At 39.7% G+C, this 15,670-nt stretch overlaps 1 protein-coding gene across 1 annotated transcript in view; it reads left to right on the top strand.

Annotated features, from left to right (window-relative positions):
• The window catches only part of LOC136207381 (DNA-directed RNA polymerases IV and V subunit 4-like), a 61,818-nt gene that overhangs the window by 559 nt on the left and 45,589 nt on the right, over positions 1–15,670 (top strand). Inside the window, exons 2-5 of the mRNA XM_065998642.1 lie at positions 7–135; positions 6,688–6,799; positions 6,877–6,954; positions 7,061–7,094. Coding sequence (XP_065854714.1) covers positions 7–135; positions 6,688–6,799; positions 6,877–6,954; positions 7,061–7,094 — 353 coding nt within the window. The remainder of the gene's footprint in view (positions 1–6; positions 136–6,687; positions 6,800–6,876; positions 6,955–7,060; positions 7,095–15,670) is intronic.

The following is a 15,670-nucleotide window of genomic DNA, read 5'->3' as shown; positions in this document are numbered from 1 at the left end:
ATTAAGAGGGTGGTTACAAAAATAATGAAGAGGGAAGTTTTGAATTTGAAAAGGTGAAGGGTGATTGGAGGAGAGAGGAGGTGGAGTGGAGAAGTGGGAAAGATTTTTGGGGAAGAGGAGAGAGTGATGGGAAAGGTGGGAGAGAGAAAGGCTGCCATGGGGAGTTGCAATTCACAACTCCCCGAGGATACGCGAGGCGTGCCCTAGGGCACGTCCCGCGTGTCCAATACGTGGCGTTTACTTGAGAGGGGGTCAATTGCCGAAGGTTACGCGGGGCGTGGTAGGAAGGACGCCCCGCGTAACGTGTCTTTTATTGTGAAAATGGGTCAGACACGAAGATGCGTGGGGCGTACTGGGTTGTACATCCCGCGTGATTAAAAAAATTTGGATTTAAAAATGGGATTTGTTTTTCTTTTGATTTATGAGAACAAAATAAAAATAAAAATAAGAAAGAACAATAAAAAAATAAAAATAACTAAAAGAGGAAAACTAAAAATAACATAAAAGAGAGAATAAATAAAAATAAAAATAAGTTAAAAAACGGTTATGATACATATAAACAAAAGGTTTGAAAAATTCAAACCGATGCTACGTTTAGAGTCGAAGTAGCTCGACTTTCTCATTCGGCGGCTTACTGTAGGTTGTCCGAGTTGGAACTCGACGGGTCCGAACTTCTACTGTTTAGGAGCGTTATCACCTGTCCGGACTCTCTATTTTTGCCTCACGGGTTCTGATCGGTGTTTGCCGGGAGGGTTCCTAATGGCCTCTCCTGTTGCTGACGATTCAAGTGAGCTACCTGGCGGTTAAGGTCCCTGCAAAACACCTCACTATCGGCAAGACAGGTTAAGATATCCTTTAACAAGGATGTTACGGACTGGCCATGCACATTATCGGGAGGTGGAGCGTTCCGATTACCGGGCATGGCTTGTGATTGCCCTAGCCCATTTTCCCGATATTCTTAATCAAAGTCGGATGGGGGCCTCAATACATTGTTATTATTGCCATACGACAAGTTAGGGTGTTGGTACCGAGGCCTCCATCCGCTGTTATTATTATTGTGGTGGTGTGAATAGGAGTTCGGGTTAGGATGGTACCTTTGATTGCCTCCTATGTAACTTACATTTTCGGTGTCGCCGGTGAAAGGACTACCGGCTTGGCAATTAAGTCCGTCATGGTCTCCTCCACAATGATTGCACATCAGGACATGTGCAACTTTATTAAGGCTCAACTGGGCTATCAAAGCGTCAAGTTTTTTATTCATTTCTGCCATGGAACTTTTCAGAGCCTCTTTCTCCACGGCGAACGTTTGATGTCGCGAAGGTCCAACAAGCCGATCTTCTTGCCACTGTACGCTTTTCCTTGCAAGCTCGTGAATGAGATCGTATGCTTCACTGGCCGACTTCCTAAACAGGTCCCCAACTTGAGGATATCGTGGTGCGGGCAGCTTCGTAGCAACTTTCGGAATCTTGCCCAAGCTGCATGAAGGGCTTCGTGTTCGAGCTGCCGAAAGGTAGTGATGTCGTTCCTCAACTTGACCGTTTTGGAAGGCGGGAAGTAGTAAGAAAGGAACTCCTTCTCAAGTTCCACCCATGATGTAATCGAACCTGCCTCCAATGAGTGCAACCACTCCAACGCTTGTCCTGTCAAAGAGAAAGGAAACAACTTTAGTCGGACGGCCTCAACCGGTACACCGTTTTGCCGAGAAGTTTCGGCACACATAAGAAATTTATCTAAATGCTCGTTAGGGTTTTCATGAGGTTCTCCTCCGAACTGGCCGAGCTGTTGGATGAGTTGGATCATGCTAGTCTTGATTTCGTATGTGTTGGCCGGGATGGCGGGGGCAACGATTCCGTTGCGGTTTTGAGGACGATACGGAGCAAGAATCTCCATCATCGAGCGCATGTCTCCACCATTACGGTTGTTATTCACGGGTTGCACCGGCGGCCTTTGGTTGACCTCGGGTTGGTTAGCTTCATTGTTGAGGTTTGCCATTTTCTCTCTCCGAATCCTACAAAGAGTACGTTCAATTTCAAGATCAATAGGAACGAGAGTATCACTCCGGGATCGGGTGTGCATAAAGTAAATAAATGAAAGGAATTATAAACAAGAAAGAATGTTGTTAGTACAAAGTATATATAAAAAGTATATATAAACAATTTATACAAAAATAATGCCTAGACTAACAATAAAACGTTTTTGTCTAATATTGCAAGAAATTATAAATCCCCGGCAGCGGCGCCAAAAACTTGATGAGGCGTACGACTAGGTAGAGCTTCTTTAACGACGAAATGTATATTATGATGAGTGCGTTACGACTATGGGTGTGATCTTTCTAAATGCTCTATCTCTACTAGATGCCACTACTTAGGGGCAAGTGTACCCCGTCGTAAGTAATAATCCGGTTAAGACCGGGTATCGAATCCACGGGATTTATAACTACAAGTATTAGACGACTCGGTTTTATACATTATCTAGGCGGTGAATACTTTGAGTTGATTCGGGGAACAACTACAAACTACTCCTAAATACGGTTGAGACAAATTTATATAACAAAAACTTTACGAAATGATGCGGATGGCGATAAGTTATAAATATGACAAACAATGACTCCCAATATATATACGGTTAACGGTTTACTCTTGCAATGATGACTACGTGTAGTGTGACCGACCCGTGAAGTACTTAGACTACGTGGTTCCTAGTCAAGGCGTGTCTAATGCTCGGGATAAGAAATTAGGGCCCGTAAGTTCCGTGGCTTGTCAATTCCTACGGTTTCCGGAGTGTCACTTCCGATAAGGCAACACCTATATGAATCCCTAAAGATAGCCCGAATGGCGTCGGAAATCGTATTCTCCTACACAATAATCAATTACGAGTATCAAAACAAGCAATAAACATCAACACGTATATAGAAACGGAAATTGCAAATCATATATTATAAATATGGAAAACGTAAATATGGAATACAACCAAGCCTAGTACATAGGAAGAGTGCAAGCTAGTTAGCAAGTAAAAAGGGAAGAATCCACCCTCGGAACTAGCTAACCGGACTCAAGGCCGTCTCTTAGGACTTGGAGGTGGAGCTTTCGAGCTTGGTGAGCGGAGATGGACCGGAACTTTGATGGAACGCCGGAATCAACGAACAAGCTCTCAAGGTGGAAGAGTTTTGCTCTATAAATACAATCTCAAACAAAAATAACAAGAGCTTTAACTATAGTAAAATTGTATATCAATGGTGTATCTAAAACTTAAGATTCAGCCCCTATTTATACACATCAAGCTAGGGGTAGAATTGTAATTCATAAAATACAAGCATGGAGGAACATGATTTTCTGTAGATTTCCCATGACACGCCTCGCGTATGGTGGAGTACGCCTCGCGTAGTTTCCCATACCGTCAGAAATCTCCTGCATATGGACCAAATCCAGATCTTGTTGTCTCAACCACGCTCCGCGTATACTTGGGTGCGCCTCGCGTGGTTGAGTTTCTGAGATTTTATTGCTTGAATTGGGTCTTTTACGCCTCGCGTAGCTGAAGTACGCCCCGCGTAAATGAGTCTCTGAGCTTTTTGGATTGAAGAACCTCCTTACACGCCCCGCGTGTAAGGTGGTACATCCCGCGTAGGGTAGTTGACTCAGGGAGACCATGCTGTCTGACTTTCAGGATTAGGCTTATCATTTCTGACACATGTTCCACGCCTCGCGTGGTTGTTGATACGCCCCGCGTATTGGTGAGTAGATTCCACGTGGTGCCTGTGGATTGAGTCAATTATTTCTGACCAAGTGTTCCACGCCCCGCGTGAAGGGAGATACGCCCCGCGTATGTCAGTGGAATTTCACTCCTTGCTCGTACATGAAATACAATTCTCGAGAGCCGAGTTAGCTTGACGTTTTATTTTCTAAATTAGTCAAAAATAAGGAAAATTAACCGAAAGTACGGAGTTTATTTTTATTTCGTTATTTTATTAAAACACTCTATTTTTGCAATTAAACTTATTTATTTCTCTTAAAATTAATCCGTAAATCACGCTAAAAGATAGGAACGAAACGCCCCTATCAGACAGCTTGACTTGATGTGCCCAGGTTGATGGCATTCAAAGCAGGTGACTGGCTTTGAGCTGTCCTTTTTGTGTCTGCTGTCGCTCGACTCAGCTTTGTATTTGTCACTTCTTTTGAATGGCCTCTTGATGTATTTATCATTTTTCTTAAACAGCTTTTTCATCTTTCTTGTGAACGTGGTCATTTCCTCATCGTCTGATGAGTCAGCTTCTGTTGAGTCAGTTTTCATGACAAGAGATTTTTGCTTCTTGTCCTCAGTCTTTTCTTTGGCCTCAAAATTCTTCTTGGAGATCTCGTGGGTCAGCAGAGATCCAATGAGCTCATCATATTTATACGTGGTCAGGTCCTGAGCTTCTTCCATAGCTTTCTTCTTAGCTTGCCAGCTCTTGGGGAGACTTCTCAAGATTTTCTTCACATGTTCTTTTTCTGTGAAGTTCTTGCCGAGTCTCTTAAGCTCATTTATGATGTTGGTGAATCTTGCATTCATTTCAGAGATGTCTTCATTGTCATTCATCTCAAACAGCTCGTATAGTCGCATATGCTGATTCACTTTAGATTCCTTGACCTTGCCAGTTCCTTCATAGGTCACCTCCAGCTTCTTCCAGATTTCTTGTGCTGACTCGCAATCTGAAATTTTATTATACTCTGCAGCATCTAACGCACAGTGAAGCATATTGATAGTCGAAGCATTATTTTGTAATTTTTTAAGGTCATCCTTTGACCACTTAGACTCACTCTTGATAGATTTTACTCCGTCAATAATTTCATAGGGAACAAACGGGCCTTGGACTATAGCCAGCCATGCACTCATGTTTGTAGCCTGAATGAATTTTTTCATTCTATTCTTCCAAAATATATAATTTGACCCGAAGAATAGAGGAGGTCGACTAATTGATAATCCCATAGGGAGTATTTGTGTTGTTCGATTTCCTGGAAGGAAATGAGTGCTGGTCTCAGCCATTTACAGGGATTAGCTCAAGATAGTTTTATCTCGGATAGTGAGCTACTGAGCTCTGATACCACTTGTTGGTCCCGTGTAACTTAATATGATTAGTTCCAAGGGGGGGGGGGGGGTTAGGAACTAATATAACTTTTTCGCTTAATAATGCTGACTTAATTAATTCTTTGATGATTTAACTCAACTTTAGGTCAGCAAGGCTGAGTGAAGTGTGAGACAGCTTTAGTCAGAAACTGACTAGAACTGTTTCAATTGTGAGTTGGGAAATAACACTTTAGATCAGCTTCCAACTCAGCACTCTGATTACTCAGCGTCGGCTTGTACAAATTATATATTGAGTAATTTAAGCAAGCAACACATACATATATATCAAGAGAAAGGTTTAGAGATTACTCATCAGTCTTATCCTGGTTCGGCCTCACAGCCTACGTCCAGTCCCTAAAATCCCTCCGGGCTTTTTCAATCCACTACTGAGCTCTTTAAAGGTAGAGCACAAACCGTTTACAATAGCAACTGAGTATGCAAGAGTACCGTCCTCTATTCGTCTACTCAATTCTATCTCACACTGAATACTATAACCGAGTATTCAGAATTTCTCTACCACTGAGTACTAAAACCGAGTACTCAGCACCACTCTTCTAACCTTTACAATTGATACAAGATTGTTCTCACAAAACGAAGAACACTTTAGATGAATACAAATTCACTCTAGACTTTTACACAATGATTGGAAATTGAATGTAAGAACTTGCTTTCTTTTGAGACAGCTTCTATTTTGGATTTTCACTCTTGTGAAGATTTGCTTTTTCTATCTGTATTTTCTTGTATGTGTTGTAAGGATCCAAGTGATGAACTTGTACTTTTATAGTGAATTCTGAAGCTTCAAATCATTTGAATTCCGACATATCCGTTGGGAGTAACAGTCTTCTTTCGTCATTGAATGGTCAGCTTCCAGAATCGCAGGCCAATCCTGTCTTCTGATTTGCGCAGGAGGCATGCTTGCCAGTTTCGTCTTCTTGCACCAGGTTTCGTCTTCTAGCGCCAGGTTTGTCTTCTTGCCAAATGCCAGACGGTCCATGCGTCTCGAAAAGGTCTTTGATCACATTTTCGGGGCTTCTGATTTGTTGCAGAGATCTGTCGGACCTTGTCTTTTAGTAAACAGATCATTGGCGCTGTGCTGATGAATACTCAGCTTGAATGTTCGACTTTGCCTTTAAGATTTCCTTTGTCGAGACTGAGTTATATTTCACTCAGCTTCTTTGGTCGGCTTCACCTTCAAGCGTTATTTTGAAGAAGACTTTTCTTTTAACGAGGCTAAGTTACATTCAACTCAGCTTCTGCTGGGTGTCTTGACTTATGCTGACTTTGTTCTGTCTTTCTTTTTATGAACACTTAGTTTCTGTTCTCATTAGTTAATATACTCAACATTGAACAAACACATTAGTACAATTAAATCAAAGCACTTAAATTTAATTGTCTTAATCATGGGATTAACTTAAATAATTTTGTCAAATCAAAATCATGTGGAAAGGTGCTTCAACATCATTTACATGCTTAATTTTCCAGGAGCGGTTAATTATAATTAATCACCGCCTTTGAGTGATGAACGGATTCTTAGGTGCCTTTTGGTAGCTAGTGCCATCTAATATAGATTGTTGTTTCTATTTGTAGAACTTCCAAAGACTGCCGTATGTATGATGGACTGTGAGGCTGCACAAATCTTACAAGGAATCCATGAGCAAATGGTTCTATTGTCTCAAGATCCTAAAATCAAACTTCATGTGTGAGTAAAATATCTTTAAGCTACTATTCACAAGTAGAAATATATTTACGCCGTATACTTTTCCATATTATTTTCAGGTCATTTGACCAGGCATTGCAGTATGCAAAGACCGGTGCTTATTATACAAATCCTCAGTCAATCAGAAAAATTCTCGAGTATCCTTTATTTCCATCATTTACATAAGGAATTTTTTACTTCTACTACTAAATATTTATATTGCCGTTGAACATCTATTGTTAAATTATTAACTCAAAACATCAGGAGCCTCAAAAAACATGGTGCGTCTGATGGGGAGGTATCATTTTTTAATCTTGTTTTATGTTTCAAATCGAAGGAAAATAGGCAAACGTTTGACAGCGGAAATATAAAAATTTTAACCTATTTCCTTTAAACCAAGATCCGTTAATCGTTATTTCATATAAAGAGGGATAGAAGGAAATACCTTTTGATGAACTATCTACCGTTACAAGCGAAGTGCCCTCAACTCTTAATCCGAGTTCACGAGCACAAAGCAAAAACACAAATCAAAACGATATTAGAACTCAACCGAATAATAGCAATCAAGATAGATTGCCTCTAATTAATCAACACAAGATCAAGGAATAAAAGAAAGAGATGAAATCAATTGATTCGGAAGCAAGCGGTGAAAGACGATCCACTACGGTAGGGGGTCGAAATTCTCTCTCTTCGTGATAGTCTGGCTTGGTCGAAATTTACAACAAGAGGGGGTTAATATAGCCTCTTCTATCTAAACCCTAGTCAGATAGAATTAGGTTATTGCATAAGAGTTGTATTCGGAATAATACTCTTATTGTTATTATCTATAATTATATCTAAATATAAAGATAATAATAACTTATTAATAGGATAATAATTAGATGCAATTCAATCTCAATAAACCTCCTAACTTATTTATCCTATAATTAATTTAATCCATAATCATAATCTAATTATAATTGTTTAAAATTAAATTAATTCCTTATGTGTCACAACACATAAAAATCGCCCCCCTCTATTAATGGGCCTTAGTGGACTCAGTTGGACTTCCATCAATTAATTAACATATGTTTCTCTTTTGGGTTCCAAGTCTTATGTGTGAACCATTAGGTTCTTATTGCTTCTAGCCGTATACAACCATTAAATTAATTTCTCAAAAATACATTCAATCTTCGTATAACGGAATGAGTACACGAACTGTGATGGGCAGATCCGAAACATTCCCTCAGAGCTCTAAGAAGACAGGTTGATTCCGTCGTTGACCTTTCCGTATTAGTTACAGTATAATTCGATCTTTTATCAACTACATCCTTGAACATAATCTTAGGACTATGGATAATGTCAAGTCACATATAGCGAGACGTTCGTTTTACTTGTACAGGCCGAGTTAACTCTAATTAGATAGGTTAAGTGAAATCTACATTTCAAGTCTTAAGCTATCACCTTGCAAGGATTTAGAGTCAAGTCTTCGACAAGCGATCCTTGGACGTATCTCCCATTTACCAGGAGTGACAAATGCTCAATCCAATGTTAACTATCTTGCAATTACTTCCTGTGATACCCAACGTCTGCCGTACACACCCCAAAGTCATCCCTGTTATGGATCGTGTTACAACAGGATCAAAGCATCACATTCCATAATCCAGAATCACTAATTAACATTCCTTTAAGTCTTAGGATTACTTATACCTATTAATACCAATGAGATGAACATGTGACAAGGATAAATCTACCCATCCTGTTATCTCAAGTCGGGCCCCCAATCCTAATGAACCCTTTCATTGGATCCATGTAACTGTACAGATATCTGCATATCTGAAGCTTGTGAGATCAGCTCTTTGTCTCGACAGAAAACATTGTTACATGCAAGTCTTAACAGTGTTATGTCAATCCCTATTCAAAACATATCACTTGACTTGGGGTGGTTTTAAGTTTATTAGTTTATTATAATGTTTTGTCTCACTTCATGCTTGTATGAACACTTTATAATCACTTTAAATAAACTTAGGGATTTCCTTTTATTAGACTTATTTAGTTCTTTAAAAGAGGTTGCGTTTATACAGTTATGATGTAACATCCCTAAAACCCTAATATATGAGTCTTCCCACATTCATATATGTTTTCATAATTGAATACATACATTTTAGATTCATCTCATTGTCACTAGAAGTTTCATATGCATAATGCGATTAATGTGTCGTTAAGATGTAACGATTGGTTAATTGAGTTAGGACTTAAATGAATGAATGAATTAATATGTCCTAAATTGATTAACTTACACTTTAGGAGGGCTGAATTTGAGGTTTGTGAGCAAGCATGAGGTGTCACCCAATATTAAGACAAAATACACCTCTTCATTTTAAAAAGGATGTGCACAACTCAATCCTTATGATATTCAGCCACAATTTCGACCGAAGCTTCACCAAACCTTCCTTTTTCATACCCTAACACCCTCCAAAGAAAAATCTTCCAATTTCTTCCATTTTCAAGCCAAACAAGTCAAGTTAGGAAGCATACTAGGTGATAGACACAAGTTGAAGGTTAGTATGTTGTTTTAGCTTATTTTTTATGAGTTTGAGATTCTGAAATACCTAGGTATGATCATAGGATTTGTTTTGGATGAGTTGTGATTGAGTTTGTTGAGTTTTTGTGTTGTTTAAAGTGGTTATAGGCTGTCGAAATGAAAGATATGTATCAAGTTCCCTAAACAGAAATAAAGGGTACTGCTTTCAGTCATCTTGGAGCATGTTTTTCATCTTGATATTGTTTGGATTTGAAGATACATAAAGAATAAACTATGTTTCTATATATGTTATGAAACCATCTTTAAAATATGGGACTTTAGATCCATATATAGATGAAGAAAACCTAGATGGAACATGACTGCATCGAAATTGAATGTCATGTGAGGCATCCATGTTGATGTAGCATTTTGAGGACCTTAGATTCATAATTTGGGAAAGTTTATTTATACAAACGTGTTTCTACTACTTGAAGTATATGTCTGTAAAAGGATTTGGGAATCCATTGTGTTTAGTGTGAGCTAGAAGGAGTGAATTATGGTAGATGCAAATCTGGATAGTCTGTTTCTTGGCTGGAAATAGGGAAGAATCATTTTGCATGCCATATATTGTGTAGAAGTGATATTAATGTGAATATTGGATATGTTATACCCATATATGTCTAGTTTCAGTAGGTTCAAGAAACAAGGAATTTGGATTCATATAGAGAAAGTTATGGCAGAATGTGTGCAAGTAGGTCATGTGATGATCTAAGACAAAAGGATTAGATTGCATGACCTTTGTGGAGTTAGTGTCTTGTAAATCATATAGCATTCATTAGTTTATATTTTCATTAAGTTTATCTTATGGCTAATTGTATAAATGTTATGTGACATTAGGAGGACAAGGTGCAATTGAACGTACACCCGATCGTGTAAAATAGATCGAACTGAGTGCGACGGTAAGCATATTGCTTATATATGTGTATGGATGTATTGTGCCTTGTGACTTGTTGAGTGTGAGATGTGGTTGAATCTGATGTGAATGATGTGAATAATGTTTGAGTGTTTGTGATACGTTATGATTGATAATAAAGTGATATGATTGAGTATGTTGCAGTGTTATGAGTAAATACGACATGTTGAGCCTTGTGCACATACTGGAACTGAATAATGGTTGGATAAGATATGAATATGAGCTTGCTTAGATGGATATGTGAAATGGTCCAAGTTGAGAGTGCTATCCGAATATTGTGAGCCGGAAGCACATGTGTTGAGATATATGAGTACGTGAGTTGAGTTTAACTCCTCCGTAGCACAGATGATTGTATTCCAAATTTAGTGAGCCGGAATACAGATTGGGCCCAAGGACCATTTTATATATATTGTCTAAGTACATCAAGGCCTACTTACTGAAATAAGTATTACTATAATAAGTGAAACAAGTGAATAAATTCTAACTTGGTACTGATGATATATTTTGATATGTGTTCTTTACATTACTTTTGTACATACATATATGCGTAATATGTTTATTGAGTAGGCAGCTCACCCCTTGCCAACAGATTTTACAGGTTAGGCAGAGTTCTTCTTGCTTAAGGTCGCACCGGTAATGTTAGTCCATTCTCATCTAGGCAATTTGGAGTATTGTGATGTACTTTTGTTTTGTAAATCCTCTATGTAGGATAATGACTTAAACGTGAATTGTAAATTGTAAATACTTTCTCTTATGTATAATATGTAAAGTTTATATGAGATTGAAGTTTATATGAATGAGAATTGAAAGCATGTCTGTAACTGATGTTGTGTGAGATATCATGTGATCCTACTGAGGGGGTTACATATGCAACCATATCTTATTAAAACAAATGATATAAAGAACAATTCATTTACAGTAGGTTTATATCCTGGAACAATTGTCTATAGGACACTAAACCCCAACATACTCCCACTTGGACTAAAGCCAATTGTTTCTACAACTTATCCCAGTAGAACTCAAATGACGATAATGTACTTTTTGGGTTAAGGGCTTTGTCAATGGATCAGATACGTTGTCCTCTATAGGTACTCTTTCTATTCTCACATCTCCTCTTGCAACAACCTCTCTTACAAGGTGGTATCGCTTAAGGTAATTCTTGGATGCATTATGAGACCGTGGTTCCTTTGCTTGTGCAATGGCTCCATTGTTATCACAGTACAGAGTAATGTGATTCACAATGTCAGGCACCACACCAAGTTCGGTAATGAACTTCTTAACCCAAACTGCTTCCTTTGTTGCCTTCGCAGCAGCTATGTACTCAGACTCGGTCGTAGAGAAAGCCACGCTTCCCTACTTGGAACTCTTCCAACCGACCGCGCCCCCATTCAAGATAAACAAGTATCCTAATTGGGATCTAAAATCGTTCTCATCTGTGAGATGACTGGCATCTGAAAATCCTTCTATTTTCAGATCCCCTTCTCCATACACTAGGAACATGTCTTTAGTCCTTCTCAAGTACTTAAGAATTTTCTTGATGGCATTCCTATGCTCATCACCCGGATTTCCTTGATAGCGACTCATTATGCTTAACGCGAATGCTACGTCAGGTCTAGTGCATATCATAGCATATATAATAGAACCAATCGCGCTGGCATACAGAATTACAGCCATGCGTTTCTTATCATCTTCTGTTTTAGGACATTGATGATTGTTTAACTTTACCCCATGTACCATGGGTAAGTTACCTCTTTTCGATTCAAGCATGCTAAACCACTTTAACACCTTTTCAATGTATGTAGCCTATGAAAGACAAAGCAGTCTTCTTGATCTATCTCTATAGATCTTTATCCCTAGTATATAAGCTGCTTGATAGGGGTATTTTACCCCTATCTTTTAGCGTGATTTACGGGTTGATTTTAGATAAAATAAATAAGTTTAATTACAAAAATAAAGTGTTTTGATAAAATAAAGAAATAAAAATAAATCTCGTACTTTCAGTTTATTTTCCTCGTTTTTGATTAGTTTAGGAAATAAAAACGTTAAGCTAACTCGCTCTCAAGTTTTGTATTTCAGGTACGAGAAAGGAGCAAAAATCCACTCCATACGCGGGGCGTATAATCCCCTACGCGGGGCGTGAAACATGGTGTCGGTAATGATTGCCTTATCCGCAAAAGCCATGTGGAACTGACTCAGCATACGCGTGGCGTATACCACTTTACGCGGGGCGTATGACACATGTCGGCAATAATTGGCCTAATCCTAAAAGTCAGACTACTGTCTCCCAGAGTCAACTCTCCTTACGCGGGGCGTACCACCATATACGCGGGGCGTAAAAGGCAGTTCTTCAATATAAAAAGATCAGAGACTCTTTTACACGGGGCGTACTTCAGCCACGCACGGCGTAAAAGTACCAATTCAAGCAATAAAACTCCAGAGACTCAAACACGCGGGGCATACAATCCCTTACGCAGGGCGTGCTTGAGACAACAAGACAACGAATTGGTCCACATGCAGGAGATTTCTGACGGAATGGGCATTTACGCGGGGCGTAGACCAATTTACGTGGGGCGTATCATGGGATTTCTGCACCAAATAATGTTGCTCCATACTTGTGCTTTGTGAAATTACAAACTTGCCCTTGCTTGATGTTTATAAATAAGAAGCTCTTGAACTTCATTTAACACCAACTACATACTAGAGAGCTACACTATACTCTTTTCTTTCTTTGTAATTTAGATTCAGATTTTGTAAGTTAAACTCTCCCCCTCGAGAGCTTGTTCGTTGTTCCGGCATTCCATTGACGCTCCGTTCCACCATTCGTCACCAAGCTCGAGTGTTCCACCTCCACGACCTAGGAGACGGCTCTGAGTCCGGTTAGCTAGTTCCAAGGGCGGATTCTCCCTTTTTACTTGCTAATTAGCTTGTACTCTTCCTATGTATTAGGCTTGGTTGTATTTCATCTAATCACTTTCCATATTTATAATTTATGATTTATAATCTCTATTTCCCTTTATGTGTTAATGTTTATTGCTTGTTTTGATATTGATAATTGATTATTGTGTAGGAGAACGCGATTACCGCCGCCATTCGGGCTATCTTTAGGGAGTTATATAGGTGTTGCCTTACCGGAAGTGACAAACCGGAAAACGTAGGAATTGACAAGACACGGAACTTACGAGCCCTAGTTTCTAATTCCCCCGCATTAGACACGCATTGACTAGGAACCACGTAGTCTAAGTACTTCACGGGTCGGTTCTACTACACTTAGTCGTCTTTGCAAGAGTAAACTATTATCCGTATACATTTAGAATCATTATTTATCATGGTTATAACTTATCATATTCATCCCACTTCATAGAGTTTTAGCTACATAAATCTGTGTCGCCAATATCGAGGAATAGTGTGTAGTTGAGTCTTACTTAACCCCAAAGTAATTACCGCTTAAATAACATACGAAACCGAGTCGTCTAATACTTGTAATTATAAATCCCGTGGATTCGATACCCGGTCTTAACCGGATTATTACTTGATACGACGGGGTACACTTGCCCCTAAGTAGTGACGTCTAGTGAATTTAGAGCAATTAGAAAGACCACATCCATAGTCCCATAGCACACTCATATCACACTACATCCGTAAACACAGCAAGACGAACCACGCATCAAGTTTTTGGCGCCGTTGCCGGGGATTTATAATTTCCTACAATATTAGACAAAAACGTTTCATTGTTAGTTTAAGCATTCTTTTTTTATAAATTGTTTATATATACTCTTACTAACATTATTCTTTCTTGTTGATAACCTTTTATACTTCTTTTTACTTTATGCACACCCGATCGAAAAGTGATTCTCTTATTCCTATTGATCTTGAAATTGAACGTACTCTTTGTAGGATTCGAAAAGAGAGAATGGCAAATCTCAATGATGAAGCTAACCAGCCCGAGCTCAACCAAAGGGTGCCGGAACAACCCGTGAATAACGACCGTAATGGTGAAGGCAACGACACGCGTTCGATGTTGGAGATTCTTGCTCCACATCGTCCTCAAAACCACCACGGAATCGTTGCCCCCACCATTCCGGCCGACACATTTGAAATAAAGACTAGCATGATCCAATTAATCCAATAATTCGGTCAATTCGGAGGGGAACCCCATGAAAACCCTAACGAACACCTTGATAAATTTCTTATGTGTGCCGAAACTTCACGGCAAAATAATGTTCCAGTTGAGGCCGTCCAACTAAAACTATTTCCTTTTTCTTTGACAGGACAGGCGTTGGAATGGTTGCACTCGTTAGAAGCGGGATCGATCACATCATGGAAGGAACTCGAGAAGGAATTCCTATCTTACTACTTCCCGCCCTCTAAAACGGTTAAATTGAGAAAAGATATCACTTCCTTTCGGCAACTTAGATACGAAGCCCTCCACTCAGCTTGGGCTAGGTTCCGAAAGCTGCTCCGAAGCTGTCCCCATCACGATATCCCTAAGCATGATTTAGTAAGTACTTTTTATCATGGTGTAACACCGACTAATCGTGCAACCGTTGATTCCGCCGCAGGTGGGGATTTGTTTCGCAAATCGGCAAGCGAGGCGTATGAGCTCATTCACGAATTAGCTAGGAAAAGCGTCCAATGGCAAGAAGATCGGCTTGTCGGACCCTCGCAACATCAAACTTTTGCCGTAGAAGACGAGGCTCCCACAATCTTCATGATCGAAATGAACAAGAAACTAGACGCCTTAATGGCGCAAATGAGCCTCCAAAATTCAGCACAAGTCTTGGTGTGCTCTCACTGTGGTGGTGGCCACCAAGGTAAGGATTGTCAAGCCGGAAGCCCTTTTTCCGGTGACACCGAAAGTGTAAGTTATGTAGGGGGACAACAAAGGTATAATTCTCATTATAACTCCTATCCTAACACGCATGCTTATCACCACCATAACAATAATAATAACGGAAGGAGGCTTCAACACATTCCATCTTATGATAACGAGCGGAATGTATTGAAGCCCCCATCCGATCCCCATGGTAAATTTGTGGAACAAGGGTTGGGCCAATTCCCTCATGACCAAGAAGGGCAAAAATCACAACCCCCTAGCAATGCGCAAGACGCAATGGTAATTGATCTCCTTAAAGAAATATCTTCCCGTCTTGCTAACAACGAAGCATTTTACAGGGACTTGGGACAGCAAGTGGCCCAATTAAGCCGCCAACAACAAGGGAGACAACATGGGTCTCCCCCGACTAACACCGAACAAAACCCGAAACCAAAAGATTGGGAGACCGCACAAGCAATAACTCTCCGTAGTGGTAAGGGTTTGGAACCACAGGTTCCAAAGGCGACTCCACCTACTCCACATGTAAGTAATGAACCGGAAGTGGTAAGCAACCCCGGTTCAGAT

This window comes from Euphorbia lathyris, chromosome 9, assembly GCF_963576675.1.
Source record: "Euphorbia lathyris chromosome 9, ddEupLath1.1, whole genome shotgun sequence".
Lineage (NCBI taxonomy): Eukaryota > Viridiplantae > Streptophyta > Magnoliopsida > Malpighiales > Euphorbiaceae > Euphorbia > Euphorbia lathyris.
This window is presented reverse-complemented; position numbering and strand designations above follow the sequence as displayed.